Genomic DNA, 24,350 nt, shown 5'->3' on the forward strand with positions numbered 1-24,350 from the left:
GATGGCCAGCCTGCATTGTCCCCAATGGCGGCACGGGCACACGGCTGCGCTGCCATTAGGAACAGTCCCCATTGTCCCCAGTGGCAGTGCATGCACACAGACACACTGCCATTGTGGACAATGGGACTTCAGGTCCTGCAGATTTTGGTATCCGTGGAGGGTGGGGGCCCGGAACGGATTCCACGTGGACACTGAGGTCCCAATGTATATCTAAAGTGTATATCTTTACACTGTAGGATCCTGTCTAGTTTTTTCATAGCTGTCCTTCCCAATCCTAGTCTTCCTCTGATTTCTTGGCTGCAATCTCCATTCTGATCCGTGTTTGATCCAAGGTACAGGAACTCTTTTAACTATTTTGGTTTCCTTATTGTCTAGGTTGAATTTATGTAGCTCTTCCAGCTCATTATTTTTGTTTTCTTTATGTTCAGCAGTAAGCCTGCCTTTGCATGATAGCCCTGTTTAAATATTTGAAGGGATGTCATTGAGGATGGAGCAAGCTTGTTTTCTGCTGCTCCAGAGACTAGGACACAGAGAGATGGATGGAAAGAACAGGAAAAAAGATTCCACATTAACATTATGAGGAGCTTCCTGACAGTAAGAGCTGTGTGACAGTGGAACACACTTCCTAAGTATGGTAGAGTCTCCTATGGAGGTCTTTAAACAGAGGCTGGAAAGCCATGGGGGGGGGGGGGGGGGGGCTTTGATTGAGAGTTCCTGCATGGCAGAAGGGGGTTGGACTGGATGGCCCATGAGGTTTCTTCCCACTCTAGGACTGTATGAAACAAAATCAAGATGCCTCTGTCAAGCAAAAGTGTATGCTCCAGGCTCCTCCTCCTAGTGTTTTGTTCCAGTGTTCCTCCTAACTACTGTACTGGTAAAACAGAATTGCAATGCTCCTAGGGTAGGGTAGGGCAACTTGTGGGCAATCTAACAAAATCAGTGAAGGATGATGGAGACTGCAGGCTAGCATTGTCTGTGGGGCCACACACTGCTCACCTACATTCTAGGACTAAATTTAGATTAACCTTATGCCACCTGCAGCTTCTGGGAGGGAAAATGAATAGTATTTCTGTTCAATCCTAAACCTGATTATATGACTATAAGAGGAAGGCCTTATCAGAGCTGGATAGGAGAATGGGTTACAATGCATTTCAATAAAGAGTTAAAGGATACTGGAAGAGTGGGAAAAGAAGACATGTAGTGATTTCATAGGTATGCAATGAAGCCTGGCAGGAGGGTAAGGCTTTTTCTCCCTCATCTGCACACCATCTTGTGAATTTGGGCAGAAAAGTGACTCCTAGAGAATTTTAATTAAAAAAGAAACCCGAGTCCCTGTGACTTAGGGGCCAGAGCCCTTACCTTCTTGCACCCCAGGCTCTGCTGTAATGTTAAGAATTGAGTTAAGAATGTTGAGTTAAGAATTTGAGAGCCCTTTAAGTGCTGTTGCTCCATCCCATGGAATCCTGGGGTCTGTAGTTTTTACAAGGCCTTTAAGCCTTCTCTGCCAAGGCGTGCTGTGGCATGGCAAAACTACACATCCCAGGGTTATGTAGGATGGAGCCGTGGCGGATAAAGCGGTGGCAAAACTGCTTTACTCCTCCAGTACAGATGCCTCAAACTACATGTTACAGTGCAGAGGATGAGAGCCAGTGTGGCCTAGTGGTCTGAGTTGAAAGAAATAGCTGCATTAGTCTGTAGGATCAGTATGAAGAGAGATCTTGTAGCACCTTTGAGACTGACTGAATGAAGTTGGCAGCATGAGCTTTCCTAGACTTAAGTCTACTTCCTCAGATGCATTTCAGTGCATCTGAGGAAGTAGACTGAAGTCTAAGAAAGCTTCTGCTGCCAACGTCTTTCTTTCTTTCTTTCAGTGAGTGGCCTGAGTGTTGGACTAGGACTCTGGGAGGCCAGGGTTCGGCCATGTAAAGCCACTGGGTGACCTTGGGGCCAAGTCACACTCTCTCAGCCTCAGAGGAAGGCAATGGCAAACCCCCTCGGAGCAAATCTTGCCAAGAAGACACACAACAATCCACAAGCAACAAGCTCCTCCCCTCCCTCGGCAGGGTCGGGTCTCGGGGCTGCTTTCACTTTCCCCTGCGCCTGAGGGAGGGGACTTTTCTTTGGCCGTCTCTGGAAGGTGGTCCCTCCTTCTTCCCCATAGCCTTGGTGAGGCGGAAGAAGCGGCCTAGGCTCCGCTTGGGCCCTAGCTCCATCTTAGGCCTCACTTTCTGAGGCCAGGCCCCTGCAGAACAGTTCAGGCCTGGCCGCTTTGTGGAGGGAAAGAGGCGCCATTGGGAGAGGGAAAGCCCCTCAAGGGCCGCCTCTCGGGTGTTTGAGCAACTCAGCATTACAAAAGCCGGGTGGGTGCCATACAACCGCTCCTCCTCCTCTGCTTCCGGGAGGCAGGCAGTGATTCTGTATGACTCGTCTTTCCTCTGTCAGCCAGAAGAAGGGGCAAAAAGCCCAAGAAGAGTATTCTGTCGCCTCCAGGAGCCTCCAGGAATCCTGTCAGGTAGATCTGTGGCCAGAGAGTATACAGCAGAGAAGGCCATGATCTGGGGAACAGAGAGGCCGTTGGGTTTGGTGGTCCCCCTCAAACTGTGCTCTGCAAGGGATTCTGGACTCCAGCTCCCAGAATCCCAGGCTATTGGCCGACACGGCTGAGGCTTCCTCTTAAAAGCAGTGGTCCCCAAACGGTGCCCTTTAAGAGACTATGGACTTCATCTCCCAGAAGCCTCAGCCACGTTGGCCAATAGCCTGCGATTCTGGGAGATGGAGTCCAAAACCTCTTAAAGGGCACAGTGTGGTGGTGGGGGGGCACTGTCACTAAAACTGGGGCAACGTCTACCTGAAGCTTGATAGGTGGAGAATTTGCCTTCCCCACATAAAACCCTCTTTGACTGTCAGTCCACCCATCAGGCTGCAAAAACAAGAAACGGCTGGGAGCTCTTTCTGAACAAAGTATGAAATAAAAGCCAGTACCAGACTACACTGTTCTGGTGCTATTATTCCACTTTAACTGTTCTGGCTGCCCCTGTGGCATTCTGGGATTTGTAGTTCCGTGAGGCCTAAGAGCCCTCTGGCTGAGGATGCTAAATGCCTCCCCTTCAACTGCAAAGCCCAGGCTTCCACACAAGGCAGCCATAGCAGTTAAAGTGGGATAATAGCAGCACTGTGTCAATGAAGTGTGTGACATCCCCATGATCCCTCAAATAAAAACGGGTTGTGCTTTCGTTCCCTTTGAACGAGGCTTTCTAGTCTGGGGTCTTCCTTCACAGCCCTGTTCTGGGCATTATCTTCGTTCCCTCTCCCACAGCTGCTCCGTTACAAAATGCCTGAAGCAAACTTCTCCTCCTCACTACCTGAAACACCTCTATAAAGTGGGGAAAGGTTTGCCTCAGGCATTTTGCAGTGGAGCAACTGTGGACCCAGTGTTGGTGGCGTTGGTTATCTACCTAAATTAAGTTATTTAGAGCAAGAGCTAAAAATACTGCTTCACATCCCAATTCCTGGCTGTAAAATTCATTGCAATAACTACTAATTCATTAACTAAAAAATTCCTGCCCTTTATGATACCCTCAGTCTCCTGCCATAGACCTTGCTCAGCCTAATGATAGGAGGAGCATCCTTCTATCAGATGGTAGTCAGTGTAGGAGACGTGGCACACTTCTCCTGTTCTCTTGGTGCTGATGTCTGCAGTGTTTCTTCTGGCACTGGTTCTTTTTTGCAGCCTGGCCGTGACAGCAATGGACTCAGGAACAGTGATGATGCAAGACTTGCTTCTAGATGCCTTAGAAGATCTTGGTGAAGACGAATTTGAGAAATTTAAATTCAAGTTGCGTACCACAGTAGCTCCTGGGAGTAAGAACATTCCACTTGGACGGCTGGAAAAAGCAAAACGGGAGGTTCTGGTTGAACTCCTGGTTGAATTTTATGAGGACAAGGCTGCAGCCATGATGGTGACTGTCTTTGAAGACATTGGTCTTAAATATAATGCTTCCAAACTCATCAAGGGTATGCTTTTGTTTTTTACACACACACAAGCATAATATGTTATATAGTTAACCTTTTTATTATATTGCTATTAATAATTTTAGGAGATGATCACCCAAACCCAGCCCAACCTGTATTGCTTTCTCCCCTTTCTATATTTGCACCCTTTTGCTTTTCCTACTGCAACTCCTCTACTCTTTCTACCACCCTGGGGATGCTATGTGCCCTCATTGCCATGAACCTTCACCTGTGCCCTTTTTATAGATGACTGAAGGCACCTCCCAAGTGTCATCTGAGTGCCCATGCTGCCATCAGTTCCTTACTCATTGAAACCTCAAATAAAAAGCTTCCTTTGGTTCTTTGAGAGAGAATCATAGAATAGAGTTGGAAGAGACCGCAAGGGCCATCCAGTCCAACCCCCTGTGGTGCAGGAAATCCAAATAAGAGAGAGAAAGATCTAAACCAGGCTAAAAGTTGAAATTTAAACAAACACCAGTTAAAGACCACAGAATGTGTAACTTCAGATCCAGCTTTCAGGTATAGAGGTAAATGCTGAGAGCTAAACTAGAGGTTTCTTAAGCCCTGTTGTACTTATCCCAGTTGTGAAGACACACCCAACTAAAGGTGGTGGCAGGTTTGGGTGTGCAACGTCGGTACCCTGGTGAGATCAAACTCTTCTACCCAAAAAAGGCTCTGAAGCTGAATGTAAAGTTCAAAAGGGGGAAAATTTAATTTAAAGGACAAAATAAAGAGTTTTCTCCTCCCCAGCTCTAAACAAAAGGTACTTTACAGTTTCAGCAATCTTCCGGATGTCATCTTTCTGGGTCTGATGTTGGTTTGCTCTCCTCACTCAATGGAGCTGGTGCAGGGTCTTTCAGCTCCTGAATTCTGTATTCACTTGTTGTTGGTAACTAATATGGCTGAGTTGGTAACTAAAATGCCTAACCTGGTAACTGATTTGGCTAAAGTGTAAGAAATGCCCTTTCCGGCTGTCGGCCTGTTTGCCACCAAAAGACAGCTCTCTGCCTGCTCACAGCAAAGACTGCTCCCAACTAAAGGCTTCCAGCTACAACAGAGCATGCTGGGAAAGGGCAAACCAAACCTGGAAATAATGCAGGGGATCCTACAGCTCCTCCCACAGCTAATACAAAGAACTTTTCTACACTAAACATACTATGGCCTGAACCAATGTGAAAGAAAATGCAGGGGAAAGTTTCAATCAGTCCTGGTAGGACATCACACCAGTGCTTGTGCAATACTTAATTATGGAGCTAGCATTTTCTCCCATTTCTTTGCCTTTCAGTAAAACATATTTTCAAATCAAGGCTGGGAGTCTTATTAAACTAGAATCATTTAACCGCACCTGCCTGACAAACTAGTTGATCCTGAAATAGAATATGATTCTAAGTGATACAGACCTTAGCTGTTTCAAAGCTGTGTATGATGCAACTTCATAGTAGAGCAGGGGTGGGAATTGTGCTGCCTTCCACATGTTTCAGGATGCCATGTCCAGCAATCCCAGAAACTACAGCCACTAGTGATGAATGCTGAGAACTGGAGTTCAGCAACATCTGGAAGGCTGCACAACTTCTATCACTGAAGTAAAAGATATGGAATATAGCATCTGCTATGTCCTAGGACAGAGCAGGACTTTGAAAGTTTAAAATATACCATTTGCAATAGCCTGACTGATTGGATTGTTTTGTTTCTTGTTTTTTTTCCAGCGGTTGGGAAGCAAATGCAAGGTATGAGAACGCAGCTTCATAAGCCATTATAATTGTTAGTTTTATATACAAGATATGAATTCCTTGTCATAATTCCAGGGAAGCAGAAAAGAGAACTGAATATAGATTTGGTAGCATGGAAAACTTGGGCTATAAACCTTGATGTACCCGTGAACTTCTGCTTACATAGTGAGCAGAACAAGTCATCCAACCCACTGGAGCAAATGATCTGGAACTGCAGGGGATATAGGGAGTTTAACTCACCAACCCTGTCAGTTTTACTGGCAGAAGGACATTATTGTGTACAATCCAGTGTTTGGAGAAGAAAACAAAAGCTGGAAACACAGGCAGACTTACTGGAACATGTTGACATCAGATAAGCATGGGGACTAGAAGATGTAATTATGTTACTCCCTGGTTTAGTACTACTGTACTATGCCAAATTTAAAATTAGAGGGGTTGTAATAGAAGGACTTGGTGATACAGAGCATTTGGTGATAGAGGAAGACCAGCAGATGTTAGAAACAAATGTGAGTTTAAGCCTTTCCCCATATATCTGGACAGTTCAAAAAGCATTCACGCAGACAAACATAAGTCCAAAACACACTGCAGAAATGAGACCGCTTTAACTGCCCTGTCTCAATGCTGAATTCTGGAAACTGTAGTTTTGTGAGACACTGAGCCTTCTGTGACAGAGAGATCTGGTGCCACAATAAACTACAATTCCCAGGATTCCTGAGCCAAGACAGTTAAAGTGGTATCAAACTAGATTATTTCTGCAGTCTGTTTTGGACCATGGTGTCTGCTTCAGATAATTTGAATTTAGAACATTTTGGTCATCTTGAGGAAAAGAACAGTTTGTTGGATTAAAGCAACTTGTGATCTAGGTTGTTGTAGAGAGAATCACTGGGAAAGACAGAGCATTATTTTTAATTTATTTTATTCTGTTTATAACAAATCTTTCTGCTGAAAAAGACACTTAAGGTTAATAATAATTACAGACTAAAACCTATTGTAAATCATGATTAAAACTTAAACAAATTAATTAAAAACACAGTATAAAACAAAAACAAAACCATAGGCAGCATCCAACTGGTTGGAACCCCATTACTAAAGTGCTGCCTGAATCAGTGTTTTTGTCTTCTGGCTGAAGGACAACAGAGGGGGAGCACACCTATTCTGTACTGTCAAAGAAGTGCTAGTTTCATAGGCTAGTACATTACTACAAGAACCATCATGGATAATGGGCCCTTCTTTTTGTTGTTATATGGCACTGTACTAGGTTATAAAAAGAAATATGCTGAGAACATCATGGAAGAATACCAACTGACAGAAGACAGGAACAGTCTGCTTGGTGAGAACACCCCTTTGAATGAGCGCTATATAGAACTGCTTATCATCAAGAAGCATCGATCTCAAAAGCACAGGGAACACGAACTCTCTGCCACTGGTAGGTTGCACATGGAGATCTTGGAGAACAACAGTTCTCAGTGTTTATCCACTGACATTGAAAGCCTCTTTGAACCAGATGAATCCAGAATAACCCCAAGAACAGTTGTCTTGCAAGGACCTGCAGGGATTGGTAAAACAATGACAGTGCGGAAGATCATGTTGGGCTGGGCTGCTGGAGAGCTGTATTCGGATGTCTTTGACTACGTGTTCTGCTTTAATTGCAGGGAACTGAGCCTTTTTGAAGAGCCTAGCAGCCTGGTTGACCTTATAGTAGAGCAGTGTCAGGACATGTATGCCCCAGTAAAAGAAATCTTAACTCACCCAGAAAAGCTGCTTTTCATTATTGATGGTTTTGATGAGCTTCATTGCTTTCTGAAACATGAAGGAGATAATTTCTGTGATGATCCCTATTCAAAGATGTCTGTGGAAGTTGTTCTGAGCAGCTTGTTGAGGAAAAAACTCTTGCCACAGTCCTACCTGTTAATCACCACAAGACCTGGTGCTGCAGAGAGGCTGCAGGGGTTCTTGAAGTTTCCCAGGTTCACTGAGATCTTGGGATTCTCTGAAAAGGGTCGCCATGAATATGTTTTAAAATTTTTTGAAGATGAGCGGAAAGCCAACATAGCACTGAGATTCATCGAAAATACCATTGCAGTGTCCACCATCTGCTTCATCCCAATGGTGTGCTGGATCATATGTTCAGTTATTAAAGTTGAATTGGAAACCGAAGAAGAGATTGCAGACACCTTGGACACCACAACAAAGGTCTTTGTGCAGTTTTCTCACAGTCTGCTTAAACATGATTGCAAGACACGGAAAATACCTGCTCTAAAGGAGTTCAGAAAACTCTGTTCTTTAGCACGAGATGGCATCCTGGAACAGAAGATCCTCTTCGAGGAACAGGATATAAAGAAACATGGTTTGGATGCTTCTTCTCTTAAAGACTTGTTTCTAGACAGAAGAACATTCAAGAAGGGGATCAGCCAACACAACCTCTACAGTTTTCTGCACCTCTGCTTTCAGGAGTATTTTGCAGCGATGTGGTATATTCTACAAGATGAATCAACAGGAGAGCTAGAAAGAAATATGGAGGACCTGAAGAGACTTCTAGTTGAGTATGAAAAGCCAGGAAATGAGCATTTGACATTAACCGTGTGTTTTATCTTTGGCTTAAGCAGCGGAAAAGTGTGCACCTTTCTGGAGCAAACACTGCAGTGTAAGACATCTGATCTTGTAAAGCCTCTTTTGCTTCAGAGAGCTGAGGAAGTGGCTGCTGAAAATCCTCCTCGGAAAGGCCATTGCCTGCTGAGGTTTTTCCACTGTCTGTTTGAGATCCAGGAATCAGAATTTGCAAAGCGTGCGATGAATCATTTCCAGATTATTGATCTTTCTTTCAATACACTCTCAGTGTTGGATTGCAGGGTTCTGGCTTTCTGCTTGCAGCACAGTGCAATCAAGGACCATTCCATTGATGTAACTGTTTGCAGGTTGACCTCTCATCACATCAGGGCATTGGCTCCAGGAATTAAAAACTGTTCAGTATTAGAGTAAGTGACCTCATCTTCCTGTTTTCTAGGGACCACACATACTTGGGCATTTCGGGATTCAGGTGAAGAGCATGTGAGTTAGACTAAAGTAGCTCTAGCCCCTGTATTATGAATATTGCTCCCTGGAAAGAATAATCACTGAAGGCCAAGCTTCTCCTCATCCTGGGAGATGTGGGACCAAAGGAATTAATCCTGTGCCACTGCCTGATATGTAGCTCCTAGATCCGCCTCATTATCTCTGTCTGTATGCCTTCCTGCTGGGAAATAGCCAATAGGAAGTCTGATCCATATTGTGATATGTGGACTTAGAAAAAACATGCAAAGATTGGCCTCATTAATTATTTAAGGTATGCCAAATCACCATCTTCTTGTCTCAGAGATTGAAATATGAAAATTACAATTCTCATCTGGTACTAAATCTCCCAAACCTAACATTTGTTGGCTCTAATATAAGAACTTTTAATCTGTTTAGCAGTCTGAGAATTTCCCAAATGCAGAAATGTCCATGTAGAAACCTCAGAGCATGACAATTGAGCTAAAGCAACATAATTTATTGCAGGGTTTACTTGGTGCATGGATGGGTGTCTGGGATGCACAATGGATCCATAAGCATCTAGATATTAGTGGGACTATGACAGATTTTAGGATTCTTATTTCTGTCCATTGTATTTCCATACAACCACTTGCTGATAACTTAAGCTCTTAATAAGCAGTAGTCCCCCCTTTTAAGCACTTCACCATCCCTGACTAATAACATGCTCTGCTATCAAGGATCCTGAATGAGCTGTTAGGTTTCTTCATTGCATGTCATGTTACCAGCCCTGAAGAGTGCATCTCCTTGTATTTGTTTCTCATTCTTTCTGGAATCAGGATCTTGTTTTTATTTTCTTCCTCCTGTGCAGATTTGGAAGTAACAGAATTGGAAACTCAGGAGTGAAAGCTCTGTGTGACATTCTGAAGGAAACAGGCTGTAATGTGACTACTTTAAAGTGAGTAACACAAGAGCGGAGACCAGTATGTATATGCCATTTTCATGTCAGAATTATTGAACATTCATTTTAATGACTGACAGATTATTCTGTGTCATGTTCTTAGTCTATGGGACACTAGGTATAAATCTAAAAGGCAAATCTGGCAGCTGGGACAGAGCTAACAGTAGTATTCGTTAACAGAAACTGTTAGTTGGACACTGGTGCTGAGAGCAGATTTCAGACATCAAAGGGAGCAAGGGCTGGTAGCAAGATGAGCAGGACCAGAGGTAGCTCCCAAGGTAGTAGACAAATTGTCTTAAGAAAAGAGAGCTCAGCAAACAGTTTATATCCTGGTATAGTTCTTGATTACTGCTGAAGGCCTGCCCCTTGGTTAAGGGAAAGAATGTGTGATGTTTCCACACCACCACTTTCCTTCCAGCTTTGCAGGGTGTCAACCATTACAATGACATGGCTGTCTTGGCACCAGCACAGTAAACAGTTAACACAGTAATCTATCTAGTCAGCGTGATGATGTAGTCATGAGAAAAGAGTCAATCAATCAAGTTCATGAAGGGATATTTAAACTAATGGCCATTAAGATCTCTTTGTTTAATCTTTGTCTTAGCTTATCATGGAGGTGCTGGCTGGCAAATTCCTATGTCCCTTCCTGAACATCATGACACTGGGAAGTCCAGGGGACCCATACATGAGTAGATAAGGGACCATGTTGAGTTAGACATATTATGGATTTATATTTATTTTCTATAGTATTTCAGAATCTATGGCCCCATTCTCACTAGCCCATTTTCGCTGGATAGAACTGGGCAGATCCGGTTGCCCCCATACCGAATCCCCCCGGGTAGCAGTTCTGACTACCTTTTACCTTGATCAATGCAATTTGCCCCTCTCAAGTTCACATTTGCAGTACCGCTTTAAAATGGAACCTCTTTTGTTGTCAATCAAATTCACTTCCGCTTTCGTCAAAGGTGACATATGCTACAGCCATTGGCCAACTGAATGGGTGCTTTACCCCCTCCTTTTTAAAAAAAAAACTGGCAGCAGTGTGCGCATATTCTGTCAACGTGTCAAATTTAAAAACCTCCAGGTGTGTGTGTGTGTGTATTTGGGTCATTACAGATTATGGCAACCCTAAAACGACCCCATCCTGGGGTTTTCTTGGCAAGATTGGTTCTGAGGAGATTTGCCATTGCCTTTCCCCTGAGGCTGAGAGAGTGTGACTCCCCCAAAGTCATCTCATGGGTTTCCACAGCCTTCCCTCTGAATGCCAGCCTCTAGCTTCCCCTTCACTTCCAGCCCAGAATTTCCTCCTCTTTGGAACCTCTTCCCTTCCCTTCCTTTACAGCCTCCCCACCTCCGGATGGCAGCCTCTTCCCTTCCCTTTCAGCCCAAAGCATTCACATAATCTGTCACAATGATGATGATGATGATAACAATAAATGTCGCTTGTAGCAACCCAGCATTTCCTCCTCTTTGGAACCTCTTCCCTTCCCTTCCCTTCAAGACCAATGCCACCTCCGAAGCTCTTGCCCCCTCCCAGATGCCGGCCTCTTCCCTTCCCTTCCCGCCCAAAGCATTTGCATAATCTGTCACAATAATAATAATAATAATAATAATAATAATAATAATAATAATACCTCACCTCAGAATGCATCTCTGCGTCCTCTTTCTTTGCTTTTTCTCCGATTGCCACCCCAGAATGCCATCTCTCCTTACATACACATATGTAGCAAAAGCATTCACACATTGATACAATCTGTGAATGTATTAATTTGCCAAATTGAAAGGGAAACATTTGTAACATTCGCATTGTAGCATTCACAGTCACACACACACACAAAAATATTTTTTTTAAAATGCCATTTGCAAAGTGACCTGCCGTGCCGGCAGCAAGCAAATGAAAGGGAAATGTAGCATAAGCAGACACATTCTATCAATATGTATCTATCTGTAGAACAAGCATTCGCATAATCTGTCAAAAATGATTGCAAAAAGAGAGAGAGAGAGAGAGAGAGAGAGAGAGCTGCCTGTGAGAAGGGAGGCATGTTCCTCCTCTGCCCTCCCTATGACCTAAATCCCTTCCCTGAACTTGACCTGATCATGACGGGGGCCAAGTTCACATTTGCTGGCAGCAAGGAAGAAACAGGTTTTCCTAAAAGAAACGGGAAAGAATCCACTTTTGGAAAAAACACTCTAAGGGGGATTTGCCCTGGATCAGGTGTGCAAGACCCTAATTCTGATGTGTTTAAACCGGTGCCAATGGGAACTTCCAACTTTTAATTGGGGTTACAATTCGGTACAAAAGGTAGTCTGAATAGCCCCAAAGTTTACTGCTATGTCCTAAGCTTGTGCCCAGAGAACTAGCTCCATGATCTTATGATTCCTACAGTATACATGATGATTTTTAAATATAATTATTTAGAATAAAGCTTAATTCTTCTATCTGATTAGTCCACACAAGTGCCTGACTGCTTAGGAGTTGAAGCTAGATTTCATGGCTGGATGAAGAAGGTAGCCCAGAAGCTTGATTAATTTACTCTGTATCCCAAGAGGAGGAGGATGGGTGGGAACAGATCGTCACAACAGAGAGCTTTCCAATCTGTGAGGAAAAGTGAGAAGTGATCTCAGTCTACCTGAAACAGAGATTTTATTTTTGGTGAGAGAGAAGAGGATTTTTGAAAGAGAATCAGGAATAATTCTTCCCAGAAGGCAGGGTGCTTTTTTGGAGCTTTAAACGCCTATCATGATACAACAAAATCCACAAAATAGCAATGTTATTGGTCAACCAAAATTCACAAAATACATCATTGAATGACTTGAACAAGAGCATCACCTTGGTATTTTGCTCACAAGCTCCAGACCTTTTCTTTCTCCACCATAATGCCATGCTGACCATAGCCATATTCTGTGACAGAAATGTTTTCTGTTGAAGAAACATGCCAAATATTGGCTTAAACCACAACTGGTATCTTTCAGTAACTGTTTGGTTTTGAGGAGATCATACGTTACATGGTAGAGGTTTTCCTTAAATAATGAGATTAATGGGATATAATCTTATAACTTTAATGAGAGCAATATGAGGTAATGCCACCCAGTTATTCCTTGAGTACACTGTAGAGATAGGGCTGATGCTGATCTTTCTACTCAGCAATATTTTGGAAACCTATGTAAATGGTCAGTGAGCTGCAAAGCTAGTCAGTGGGATTCTGTTACACTTCAAATGTGATTCTGGTATAATTAGTTAGTGTGGTAGTAGATTTCATGGTAGTTAGCTTTGAATTGTATAGTTATTTTGATGTCTAATTGGCAAATTAAGGATCAATAATAGTGCTTAGTGACCAGCCCATGAAAGTACTTCTGTTTTTCCATTGACAGTCTTGATGAGAATTACCTCACAGATGCTTGTATCCAAGAACTTTGTGCTGTTCTGAGCACCAGCCATACACTTGACAGTCTAAGTCTCCAAGACAACTCATTCACAAAAGTATCTCTGCCTTTCATCCAACACCTCATAGAGACTTGCACCAGCCTGACTCTTTTACGGTGAGTTTGATAAGACTTGGAAAGAGTGTATTGATGATTTATTGCCTAAGATCAGAGAACTGGCAAAGGAGTAAAACAGGCTTTCTCGCAGAAAATCCAACCTTGCACTTTAGAAGAGTAGGTATTTAGAATAATGCAGTGCAGTCTGGAGGATGCAACCAAAGCTTCCTTATAAATATCCATCCAGCCTCTTTCAAATATTTCCAACCAAGGAAACCCCACTGTTACCTAAACCATCCTGTTCCACTGCTGTGTAACTGAAAAACTTGCTTCTTTGCCATATTCACCTACTAGTTTTAGCTGTGTTTCTTGAAGAAAAAGAAAGCAAATATGCTCCATCATGCCTTCCTTTCATCTACATTTCCTCAAATTAAACATACCCTACCCATTCAACTGTTCCTCATAGGTTTTGCTTTCCAGATTTCCTAATTAAAAGCAAACACAAATATAAGAAAACACATACATTTATACAGACATCACATATGCTCATCCTGGATACACAGAGAGGTTAAAACAGAAGAAAAAAGTCTGCCCCATGTTTTCAGATCCTCAAAGGGGCCCTTCTCTATATTCCACCACTCTTGCAGATACATCTGATGGGAACATAGGAGAGGGCCTTTTCAGTGGCTGTTCACAGGCTCTGGAACTCCCTTTCCAGAGAGTTTAAGCTGGCAACCTTCCCTGTCATCTTGGAAATAAAGAAATAATTATTTATTTTAGAGAGCCTTTGAAAAGTAACTGTTCAAAGGGACAGGCCTTGCAGAATTGTACTGTACTTTCTATCTGTGTTTTATGTTTGTTGTTTTTAGTACAGTGGGCCCTTGGTATCTGCTGGAATTTGGTTGTACTGTAGAACCTCCCATGGATAACAAAATCCGTGGATGCTCAAGTCCCATTGAATACATTGGATAGTAAAATAGTGTCCCTCATATAAAATGGCAAAATCAAGGTTAGCATTTTAGAATTTATATAGTTATTGAATATTTTCAAGGCATGGATGCTTGAATCTGCAGATAAAGAATCTGTGGATATGGAGGGCCAACTGTAGTTAGATCTTTTATCTGATTTTAATTTTATGGACAGTTTAATCATATTTTTAACTTTTGTATTTGATATATTTTTTAGATGTGTATCTTTTAACTGTAAACTTCCTTGAGTCCTAAATTAGAAAAAAAGTGGGATATAAATAATAATGACCAGAATCCTGTACGGGAGGTGCATCTTCATAACTGGACTTACATGTGAAGAAATTAGAAGAGTAGAGTAGTGGTTCTTAAACTTTTTATCCTTGTGACCCCTTTTACATCTACATGTGGATGTTGTGCCCCACCCCAACCCACTCAGTTTAGTATATAAATAAAAATACTTGGTTTACTGTGCATATTTTCATTCACATATTCATTTATATTCATATTTTAACATTTTATAAGGAAAGAGCTCTCCCCCCTCTCCTCCTCCTTCTCCTCCCTTTCCCTCAGGCAGAGGCGCCAAGCACCCTCTTTGCCTTTTTTTTTTCCTTCCAGAAGTAAAAACAGTTTGGGAAGCAGAGGAGGAAGGGGGATCAGGGCCTCCAAGTCTCATGGCTTCCTTGAGCAACTCTTGCACACACACACACACGCCCCACAGTTTGAGAACCACTGCAGTAGAGGGCTGCTGTTACATAACTGTGTAGCAGAGCCAGCAAAGGGATTGATGCACAGCAGGACTAATGTCCATTGCATCAGTTCTAATGTACATTGAGTACCAATGCACATTGACCACTCTTGCTAGCGTCCTGTAACACACCTTTGCAATTCACTAACAAGGTTTCTTAGCACCTCTGCTATGAGCTGAATTTTTGCAAATTTACTTTGTGTAAAAGGCCATACAGGGGTCTGGTGAATTGTTGTTGTTGTTGTTGTTGTTGTTGTTGTTGTTGTTGTTGTGTGTGCTCAACCAGACACCCAAACTGAAAAAAATGTTTTCAAAAATAATAGGAAGAAAAAGATGATAGGTTGAACACTGGCAGGTCCAGTAAGCTCATGTCAGGCTTTCCTCTCATTATGCCTCAAGGCATCCTGAGATATGCAGCCCTAGACTTCAGCCCCCAAAACTAAGTCTAGCTGTATCTCTGCATTTTTTTTTTTTTGGTAACTTCATTTTATCCCCTTGAGTAGCCTGAACTGATACTTTAAAATCACCGTACCTTTCTACTCCATACTGCTCACCATCATAAAGACTATGGGCAAAAAACAGATTTATGTGAGCAGACGTCTGTCCGTACAAGACTTTTTCTCCCTGCCTCTGCACCCTTTCCTGACTTGAAAATCTGCTCAGGAGGTGTTCTCAGTTCTCTGGAGCAGGTCTTCAGGAGCTCTGGGGTGGCAGAGAGGAGGAATAGCAGTTTCTTTACTGCAAAAACATTTGGATTTTATCTGAAGCTGCATTGGCATCCCACATCTACAATCTATAGCTTCAGTTCCCACCACTCACTTGGATCTCCTCTTTTTCTTTCCTTCCATTCCAGTTTGGGGGAAAATAATTTTGGTGACAAAGGCAAAAAACGCCTGAATGAACAAGAAAAAAAGATAACTCAATCAGGACGTAGATTTTTGTTGTGGATGTGATGATACATTTACTCCTACTCCTACCTATGCTGTATCAAAATGCAGCACATCTTCAAGACTGCAAATGCCAAAGGACTAATTTTATTGATTGGAACTGCATGTCAAAGAAAAAGATTGATACAAGCAATTTAAATGCTGTTTTTATCGTTTTTTACTTCAATGTACTTTTGTCTAATCTGTGCGCCGCTTTGATCATTGGAAAAGTGGGATAAAAATAAATTATTATTATTATTATTATTATTATTATTATCACTGGATTTTCAAGTAAACTTTAAAAAAACCAAATATCTAAATTGTCTCTTGATTTCAGTCTCTTTTTATGTATACTACCTGTAGCCCTTTCTTCAAGCTTATATAAACGCTAAACAGTCTCATGGCTTTACTGTTGCTCCTGTGATTTTTGTCTGTAAAAATGTCACTAACATTATGAAAATTGGTGATTATATTATGTATCTTTAATGGAATTCAATACTTTCCCGGTTCGCATCCCCCCCTCTATTCAGTGTTTAATCGCATTTCCTAACATTAACTATGGGGGTTTGTTCCATGATACAAATCCAAAAGTATAAAATGAAATCAATGGATACATTGTTCTTGGTGTGCTTTGTCATGAGTATTGCTTTTAAGGAGAGGGTCACATCTGATGTTGTATGTGGTGATCATGTAATCTCTTCTGTCCTCACCCCCACATTTAAAGTGGGGTATACAATGTCATATACAAAAAGAAAGCAAAGAAATATACAAGGGAAAATAAATTAGTTCATGAACTAATTTGTTCAATGACAACCACGCATCCAGAAAAGTATGAATTAGATGTTGAAATGAGGGTGTTCCAATGTAATGGAAGTTCAGAATGGAAGTTAAATAACTGTCCCAAAACTGTCCCAAAATCTTAAAGTTAAATGTAGATCCACAATATAATAGAAAAATAAGATTTCAGTATCATGTATTCTTTCGCTACCCGCTATCCTCCTCCCCTGCTATATGGTTTGATCAGATGATTTCCTTAGTAAAGTAATGGGATTAATAGTAACAATAATGTTTTTGTGTTGTTACACTTGGCTATGATTTCTCCCCATGTTCACTCCCCCCACTGATTGGTAATGTCTTTCTCCCCCAAACACCTTCATTTTCACCCTTCAGGAAACGGGGTGGGAAGAAGGGTTGGACAGGGTTAGAGGGAGGTCTTTCATGGAGCAAGGGTGAGGAGAAGGCAGGGGATATTTATTGCGTGAAAAGGTCCCTGAACAGTAGAAATTGGCCAAAAGTGGGGGCATGTCCCTGCCCATTTGAATTGCAGTTGTGAAAGTAGCTGAATAATGTTGCCAATAAACTGTGGATCGCGCTGAACCGATCTTCCATCTGGATTCCCCAAAAGTAATTGAGAAGAAGTCCAGTCAAAACGTTTTCGTACAACTGAAGAAGAGACAATAAAATGGCCAATGCAGTTCATTGTTAGTAAATGCAATTTGATACGCATTGTGGCAAAAAAAAAAATCTTAACGTCACCCGTTATCTAATAAGAGAGCTACACTGTCAGTGGCTGATTACAAAAGAAAATTTGGGGGGTCATGGTGGATAATTAAATGAAAATAACAATCCAGTATATGCTGGCCCTTGGGTGCTGTGCAGGGAGGAAGGTGGGATAAAAATAAATGAGGTAAAAATGATTAGGAATTTTAAAAACCTGCCTATACTATAATACTTATGATGCAATCACACTTAAAACACTGTGTATAATTATACACCTTTATTGAATGTTTATAAAAAAAATTATGGAGCTGAAAAACCTGCTGAAAAGGGAAACCGAATTGGTCAGTGGACTGAAGCATCCTTCATGTGAGAATATATTACAATATTAACTGTTTTGGGGAAGAAACAAATATACTGTGCCCTTGATATCCACTGGGCTTTGGTTCCAGGACCCCCATGGATACCAAAATCTATGGATGCTCAAGTTCCATTAAATACAATGACAAAGTAAAATGGTGTTCCTTATATAAATGGCAAAATCAATGTTTGCTTTTTGGAATGTATGTATTTTTAGTATTTTCAAGCCATGAATGGTTGATTCCATGGATAAAGAACCTGTGGATATGAAGGGCACACTGAAATAGAAGTTTTCAGCAATTTGCACATTGTGAAGAAACTGGATAGAGAATATTTTTCTCTCTGTCCCAGACGGTAATCCAATTAAACCCAATGGTTGGAGATTAAGCATGGACCAAAGGAAGCACTTCATATAGAGGGTAAACTGTGAAATTTGCTGCCACAAGACAAAGTTATGGCCACCAATTTAGATAGTTTTTAAAAGAGGAGTAGGTAAGAAACATTGAGGGTAAGGCCATAATTGGCTACCAGGCACAATAGCCAAATATTATCTCCAGGATCAAAGATGCCACCTAGGAAACAAGCATGGGAGAGGACTCTTGTCTTCATGTACTGCTTATGGGCTTCCCATAGGCAAGTGGTTGGTCACCGCAAAAGAGGATCTTGGACCACTTAAGACTTTGGGGCAACTAAGCAGATGTTTCTTTGCCCCTTGTAAAACATTTTCTGTTTTGTGGATAATTTTCCTTTTGCTCATTGTTTGTTGGGAACGTCTTTTCTTTGTTGCAAATGTGTTTTTTTCTGCCAGTTTCATGTTGATGTTGATAAAATAGTGACTCAAGAAACAGTTTAAGTGAAGCACATCAATATACCCCCCCAAAATCTGTAAAGTACTCTATCACAATAAACAATTTTTTGCAAGTAACAAAAAGCATTGACATCGAGCTACTTCTGGCAACATTAAGCACTTTTAAGAACCACCGATTTAAATGTGGCAAGAATTCAGAGATGTAGCTGTGTTAGGCTAGAATAGTATCAGTATGCAGTGGGATCTTGTAGCTCCTTTGAGACTAATTGTACATAACAAATTGTAGCATAGTCTTTTGTAAACTAGGTCTACTTCCTCAAATGTATCTGAGGATGTAGACCTAGTCTATGAAAGCTTATGCTACAAATTACTTTGCAGATTAATTCTCAAAGTTGCTACAAGATCCCATTGGATACTTACAGTAAATGGGGGAGTTAAACACACTCTCAAATCCCCCCTCCATTTCAATCAGTGGGATCTACCAGTGGTTAGCTTTTTCAGGGTTGTGTCTTTTTGTTCGACTCCATATCCCAGCCTCATAAAAGGAAGCTCAGGAAATAAAGTTTTTAGTATTGCCACCAGAATATAATAATGCTTTCCTCAAACTAGTTTTATGAAGAAGGAACTTCATTTCCTTAGCTGCTGCCACTGAAAATGCCCATTCCCATGGTCTTGATAAGACCAGCCCTGCCATCAGGCAGTGAGCCAAACATGCTATGGATAGCAAAGGCAGATCCCAAGATATTCCCTCTGACCCTCGCGGTCTGACCTGTACCTCCTAAACTAGTCTACTGACCTCCAATGCGGTGGAGGATACTATTCCGATGCCAGCATTTAAATAAGGTTCAATTAACAATGTAGTCCGCTTCTGTACATAGAACTGAGGGGAGGTGCTGTTATTAAAATGCCTTACGCTGGCCCTGTGTCTTAATATTCTTATCAGATGGTGCTTGTAGAAGATCATCCCCACCAAATATTCCTATTTTCAAACTGTAAAAATGGCTTTTAAGCAGAAGCAGATGTAAAATTTTATGTGTTCACTTAGGGACTCTAGTTCCCAGAAACTGTTAGGTCATGGCAGAAATTAAAAGGAACTAAAATATTGAGACCAAATGAGCTTATGGAATGTTATAAAAAAAATTCCTCATGGGACTGCAGTGGGACATATAAACAGCTTGAGATGCTGGTTTTATCATAAGACTGGGCAACCAAAACATATAAGGCTTCATTTTGTTTTGCATTTATAAGATCCCAGGGTCAGTCGGTTGTATCTGTCAAGGTTCTCAGGTGGTGAAAGTAAGTATCTGCCCGAAATCTTGAAGAGATGCTGCAAATGAAAGCAGGTATCATGGACTAGATGAACCCATGGTATCACTAAGCTTATGCCCATCTTTTCTTGGATCACATCTCCACAGCTCTAGCTTTGCTTAGCTTTGATATATCCATATTCATATTTTAATCAGTGGCCTATCTTGTGGCTTTAATCATGTTTAGCTCTAAAGGTAGAGGAATATGGTGTAGAAGATAATGTGATGACCCCATGTGGTGACCATACTAATAACTATCTGTGGCAATCCCACCCCACACTGTTCCTACACCTTTTCTGGCACTAGGATCCCCATTGGATCTACTTCCACTGTTTATATGTAAGGCTATTCTTTTAGCTCTTAGGCTGATATATATCTGTAACAGTGTGACAGTTATGAACATTTTGAATAATAAACATAATTACAGTATATTAAATATAATTACATTCAGAACTACTGCCTGATCACCATTATTCAACGTGTTGAATAATAACCATAATTATATTAAATAGAATTTATAGTTCTATGTTTCCATAATTTTACTCTTTACTCTCCAGCACATAAACACTTGTAGTGGAAGTTTGTTTCATTTTAATAAAACACAAACTAGTCTTAATGCAATATGCACTCATTCCACACACAATCTCTCTCTCTCTCTCTTTCCAATCCTTCAATATTTTATTTTAAAACCAAGCACACCAACTTCCCCATCTTGGCTCAAAGGTTTCTAATATTATAATAGAAAATCTATACCAAATGGTTCCATTGTGCGCCTTCTTCCGTGTAGTGTATTTTATAAGTTACCTACTGCTGTAACTTCATGACTTAAAAAACCAAACAAACAACGTGTCTTAATTTAGGTAATTTAAACATTTTCACACTTATCTTCTAGGGATGATTCTTCCCAATGCAGATGCTGCCTTATTCCTATCCATCCCATGGGCAGAGAAACATACATTTAAAAGAATAATTCATTTTTATTAAATGCAAACAACAACAACAAAGGGTGGAAACGGAAACACTAATATAAATATAAATTCAAGCTTAATCATGCTCAAAATGGAGGACATTTTGGGATTCCTCCTCAAAACGTAGGGCATGTCCTGGAAAAGGAGGACATCTGGTCACCCTGCTCAAAGACAAATTTAATAAATATTAAAACAGTGGAGTGAGACATTTGAAAGAAGGTGACCTTTCACAAAGTGAACCAATTAATTCTGTTAATTTAGATAATTTAATAAAGATGTGCTTACATGGGATTTAGTGGATCAGTGGTATAAGAACAAACATAAATTCTACCCAACTGACAAATTATATGATGTTTCTTTGATCCTGTATATTTAATAACCTTCAGAAGAAATAAAAGTTGAGTCGCATTGCCTTCAGTTTTTCCCCCATAGAAATTCAGTATATAAATATAATATTAATATTTGGGGTTGGGTTTATTTTAGTTGGAAGAAAGGTTGCAAAAGAAAATCACAATCCTTTTTGTAACATTATGATTCCATTTTATCTGCCATGTCTCTACCCATGGAATACCGGGATTTGCAGTTTAAAGGTAAAGGTAAGGGTAGTCCCTTGACATGAATGTCTAGTCATAACTGACTGTAGGGGGTAGTGCTCATCTCCGTTACTAAGCCAAAGAGCCAGCATTGTCCAAACACTATTCTGGTGGTCATGTGGCTAGCATGACTGCACCAAACGTTGTTCTCTTCCCACCAATGTGGCACCCGGGCCTCGAACTGTCAACCTTCTGATTGTCAGAACTGGAATCTTAACCACTAAGCCATCACATCCCTATTTGCAGTTTAGGGAAGGATATTTAGAATTCTTAGCCAGAGAGTTTTAGAGACTCCAAAAACTACAAATCCAAGCATGCAGTAGTATAATTGGGTAGGGGGAAAGGGCCCTCAGTGTGGTGTATGTAAATTACTTCCTTCCTTCCCTCCCTCCCTCCTTCACTGCTACATATCTTTACAATTATATATCTTAAAGACTGTATTTAACAATCTTTAGGCTGATGTTAAAGACATTACTTGAAGTAATACTGTAAGAAATTACATGAAGTAAAGGTCATCTATCAGAAGTGGTGTGATCGTGTATTCATCCATAGCAAGGGGTTGGACTGGATGGGCCTTGGGTTCTCTTTCAGCTTTATGATTCTATGATTCTCAGTACTTAGTTCTCTTCCATTTGTGTAGCAGTTGTGTATATCTACACATTTACACATGTATACACAACAATTGTGTACATCTACATATTCAACGATCCATGGGAGTGGTAGATGCATTGGGCAGATGTCTCAGGCAGTCAAAATAGCAAAATAATATTTTCAAAACAAAATTGGTTCAAAATCAAACCTGCATGAAAGGTTATTTTTAAATCATAATAGCTAAATCAGTAGACATATTAAAAGTTATATGTAGTAAACAACATTTAAATTATAGCTTTGTACTGAATGTAGTTTTGCTATGTGAGTGAAAATGTGTCTACAATTAAGAGAACCCACATTTGCTTGAAATACTTGATCTGTGTCCAGGAGAGTAATATCCTCCTGTCTTAACAAATGTGTTTTGGTGGTTAGAACTGTGTGATTGCAAAATTCTTTCAGTAATTGATGGCATACTTCACAATAATTCAACACTCTACTGAGTGACATGCCATTTCCTTCATTTGTTCTTTTTTAACCCATGCACATACATTCATTTAAGAACAATGGTGACACAGTGGTTAAATGCCAGTACTGCAACCTCTCACAGCCACAAGGTTGTGAGTTCGATCCCAGGCAGGGCTCCGGGGTCGACTCAGCCAGGCATCCTTCTAAGGTTGTTGAAATGAGTACCCAGCTTTTTGGGAGCAATTAGCTTACACTTTGTAAACCACCTGGGGAGTGCTTAAGTGCGCTGATAAGTGGTATAGAAATGTACTTGCTATTGCTAACAAGAACCATGAATGAATAGAATATTAAATGGTCAAAGGAAGCATGAAATAAGGAGAGGCATCCACTTCAAAGTGGTTCTGAGGAGAGGTCCATTCCTTTTGAGAGTCATAATTTAACTCATTGTTGACATGTAGTACAACACCAACATCACCCAGTATGTTCTTCTCCAACCTTTCTAAAGACCTTGTATCCAGAATTGAAACAAGCTCTTATTCTCTCTGTTCCTCTAGGAACATTGCTACATATGGCTTTTAAACTGTGATTGTATTGGGAAAGAAGCGACTTTGGTGATAGTTATCACATGATGACACCTTTGACCTGTAGCTGCCCTGTCCCCGACCGGTCCCTTTTAATTGATGGGGGAAATCTGTGAATGAACTGGCAATTGTGCAAGTCCCAGGTGTGAAATGTCACTCCCAGGGCAGTTGCATGATTGCCAGTCATGTGGTGTCAGTGTTCCCTCCTGCCCCATTCCCCCCTCCCCTTGCTATTGCAAAGCAACCTGATTTATTTATTTTTCTATTTCTTTCTTTTTTTATTTTTTAAGACTTTAATTATGGCAGCAGAGCTTCAGAATAGTGCAAAAAGGTTAAAAAAACACACACACACGTAAAACCTAAAAGAATGCTAATGGGGCTTTTTCCTTCAGATCATGGCGCCAACCCAGTAGGGTGCTGCAGTCCTCTCAGACGAAGCACCGAAAGTAGTCTTTGGATTCCCTGCAGAAATCTTCTGGGAAACTCTGAGGGAAAAACTAGCTGGCCATACCCCAATCCACCCACAACCCAATCCACCAAAAACCCAGTAATGGAGTTCTCATGGAAGGAAACAGGACCAGAAATCTGCCGCAAAAAAGCTACTCTGAGGATGCCAGCCACAGATGCTGATGAAACGTCAGGAAGAAACTGTTCTAGAACATGGCCATATAGCCCGAAAAACTCACAAAAAACTATTAAAAAGGTAGTGTTTGGTTGCATGAAAAGTGGCCATTAATGGATTATTTCCAGTGTGCAAAAATGTGTCAACATAGCACTGTGGAATGATAAGACCATTAGACAAGAGACTAGGCCACTTCTGCATCCTGTATGGTCTCTAGTGCTAAACAACCATCCAGTCAAGATTTAGCACTTTCAACTCCCATTAACCTTAATGAAAGAAACCATGAGATTTCAACCTTTTCTATCAAGCTGAAGGAGGATTGTCACAGGAGTCCAAATGGGGGCACAAGCCAATAGGGGAAAGAGCAAAAGAAGAATGATAGAATTTCTCAGTGAGAAGATTTTTAATGGAATAATCTATGTTCAAATACAAATGGGAGTGCACATGTGCTAATTTTTAGTATCTCACATAGATCAGAGGGAAAAAAATCCAAGCTCTGGACAGCTTTTTGGGTCAGAGTGGATTGAATGTCATCCATCTGCATTCTTCAGGCTGGCTTCAGTTCCAGTCCTCATAAATGTTCTAATTGGTTTCATATTTATTCCGCTTTTGCCTTATATATAGCTAGCAAGTGTCTTAGGGAACTCCCATCTGCTGACAAAGACTGGGTGCTTGCACTGATCACATAACAAGGTGGGTACAAGTTCCTTATATACTAATGTGTATAAAGT

General features: G+C 41.1%; 1 protein-coding gene across 2 annotated transcripts; it reads left to right on the forward strand.

The window, feature by feature from the left end:
* Positions 1 to 2,019: 2,019 nt before the first annotated feature.
* On the forward strand, positions 2,020 to 23,692 carry LOC149321651 (NACHT, LRR and PYD domains-containing protein 3-like). 2 transcript variants are annotated; one of them, XM_089526299.1, is made up of 7 exons: positions 2,020 to 2,512; positions 3,731 to 4,014; positions 5,718 to 5,738; positions 7,000 to 8,716; positions 9,619 to 9,705; positions 13,081 to 13,248; positions 23,390 to 23,692. In XM_089526299.1, exons 2-7 carry the CDS (start codon positions 3,747 to 3,749, stop codon positions 23,445 to 23,447), a joined length of 2,319 nt encoding a protein of 772 aa, XP_089382425.1. In that variant the 5' UTR covers positions 2,020 to 2,512; positions 3,731 to 3,746; the 3' UTR covers positions 23,448 to 23,692. The 2 variants fall into 2 exon arrangements, with proteins under 2 accessions (XP_089382425.1, XP_089382416.1); XM_089526290.1 differs by lacking the exon at positions 23,390 to 23,692 and adding an exon at positions 15,755 to 16,651 and having other exon boundaries at positions 2,023 to 2,512.
* Positions 23,693 to 24,350: the final 658 nt, after the last annotated feature.

This window comes from Sceloporus occidentalis, unplaced genomic scaffold (assembly GCF_023333645.1).
Source record: "Sceloporus occidentalis isolate IW3139 unplaced genomic scaffold, rSceOcc1.0.p SCAF_1, whole genome shotgun sequence".
NCBI lineage: Eukaryota > Metazoa > Chordata > Lepidosauria > Squamata > Phrynosomatidae > Sceloporus > Sceloporus occidentalis.

What these genes read in the sequence shown, in the direction of transcription:
- LOC149321651 (XM_089526290.1), top strand. Translation starts at nt 3,747, where the DNA reads ATGGACTCAGGAACAGTGATGATGCAAGACTTGCTTCTAGATGCCTTA. An exon ending in TGTAATGTGACTACTTTAAA is followed by an intron (nt 9,706 to 13,080) that starts GTGAGTAACACA and finishes TTCCATTGACAG; the next exon opens with TCTTGATGAGAATTACCTCA. An exon ending in ACCAGCCTGACTCTTTTACG is followed by an intron (nt 13,249 to 15,754) that starts GTGAGTTTGATA and finishes CTTCCATTCCAG; the next exon opens with TTTGGGGGAAAATAATTTTG.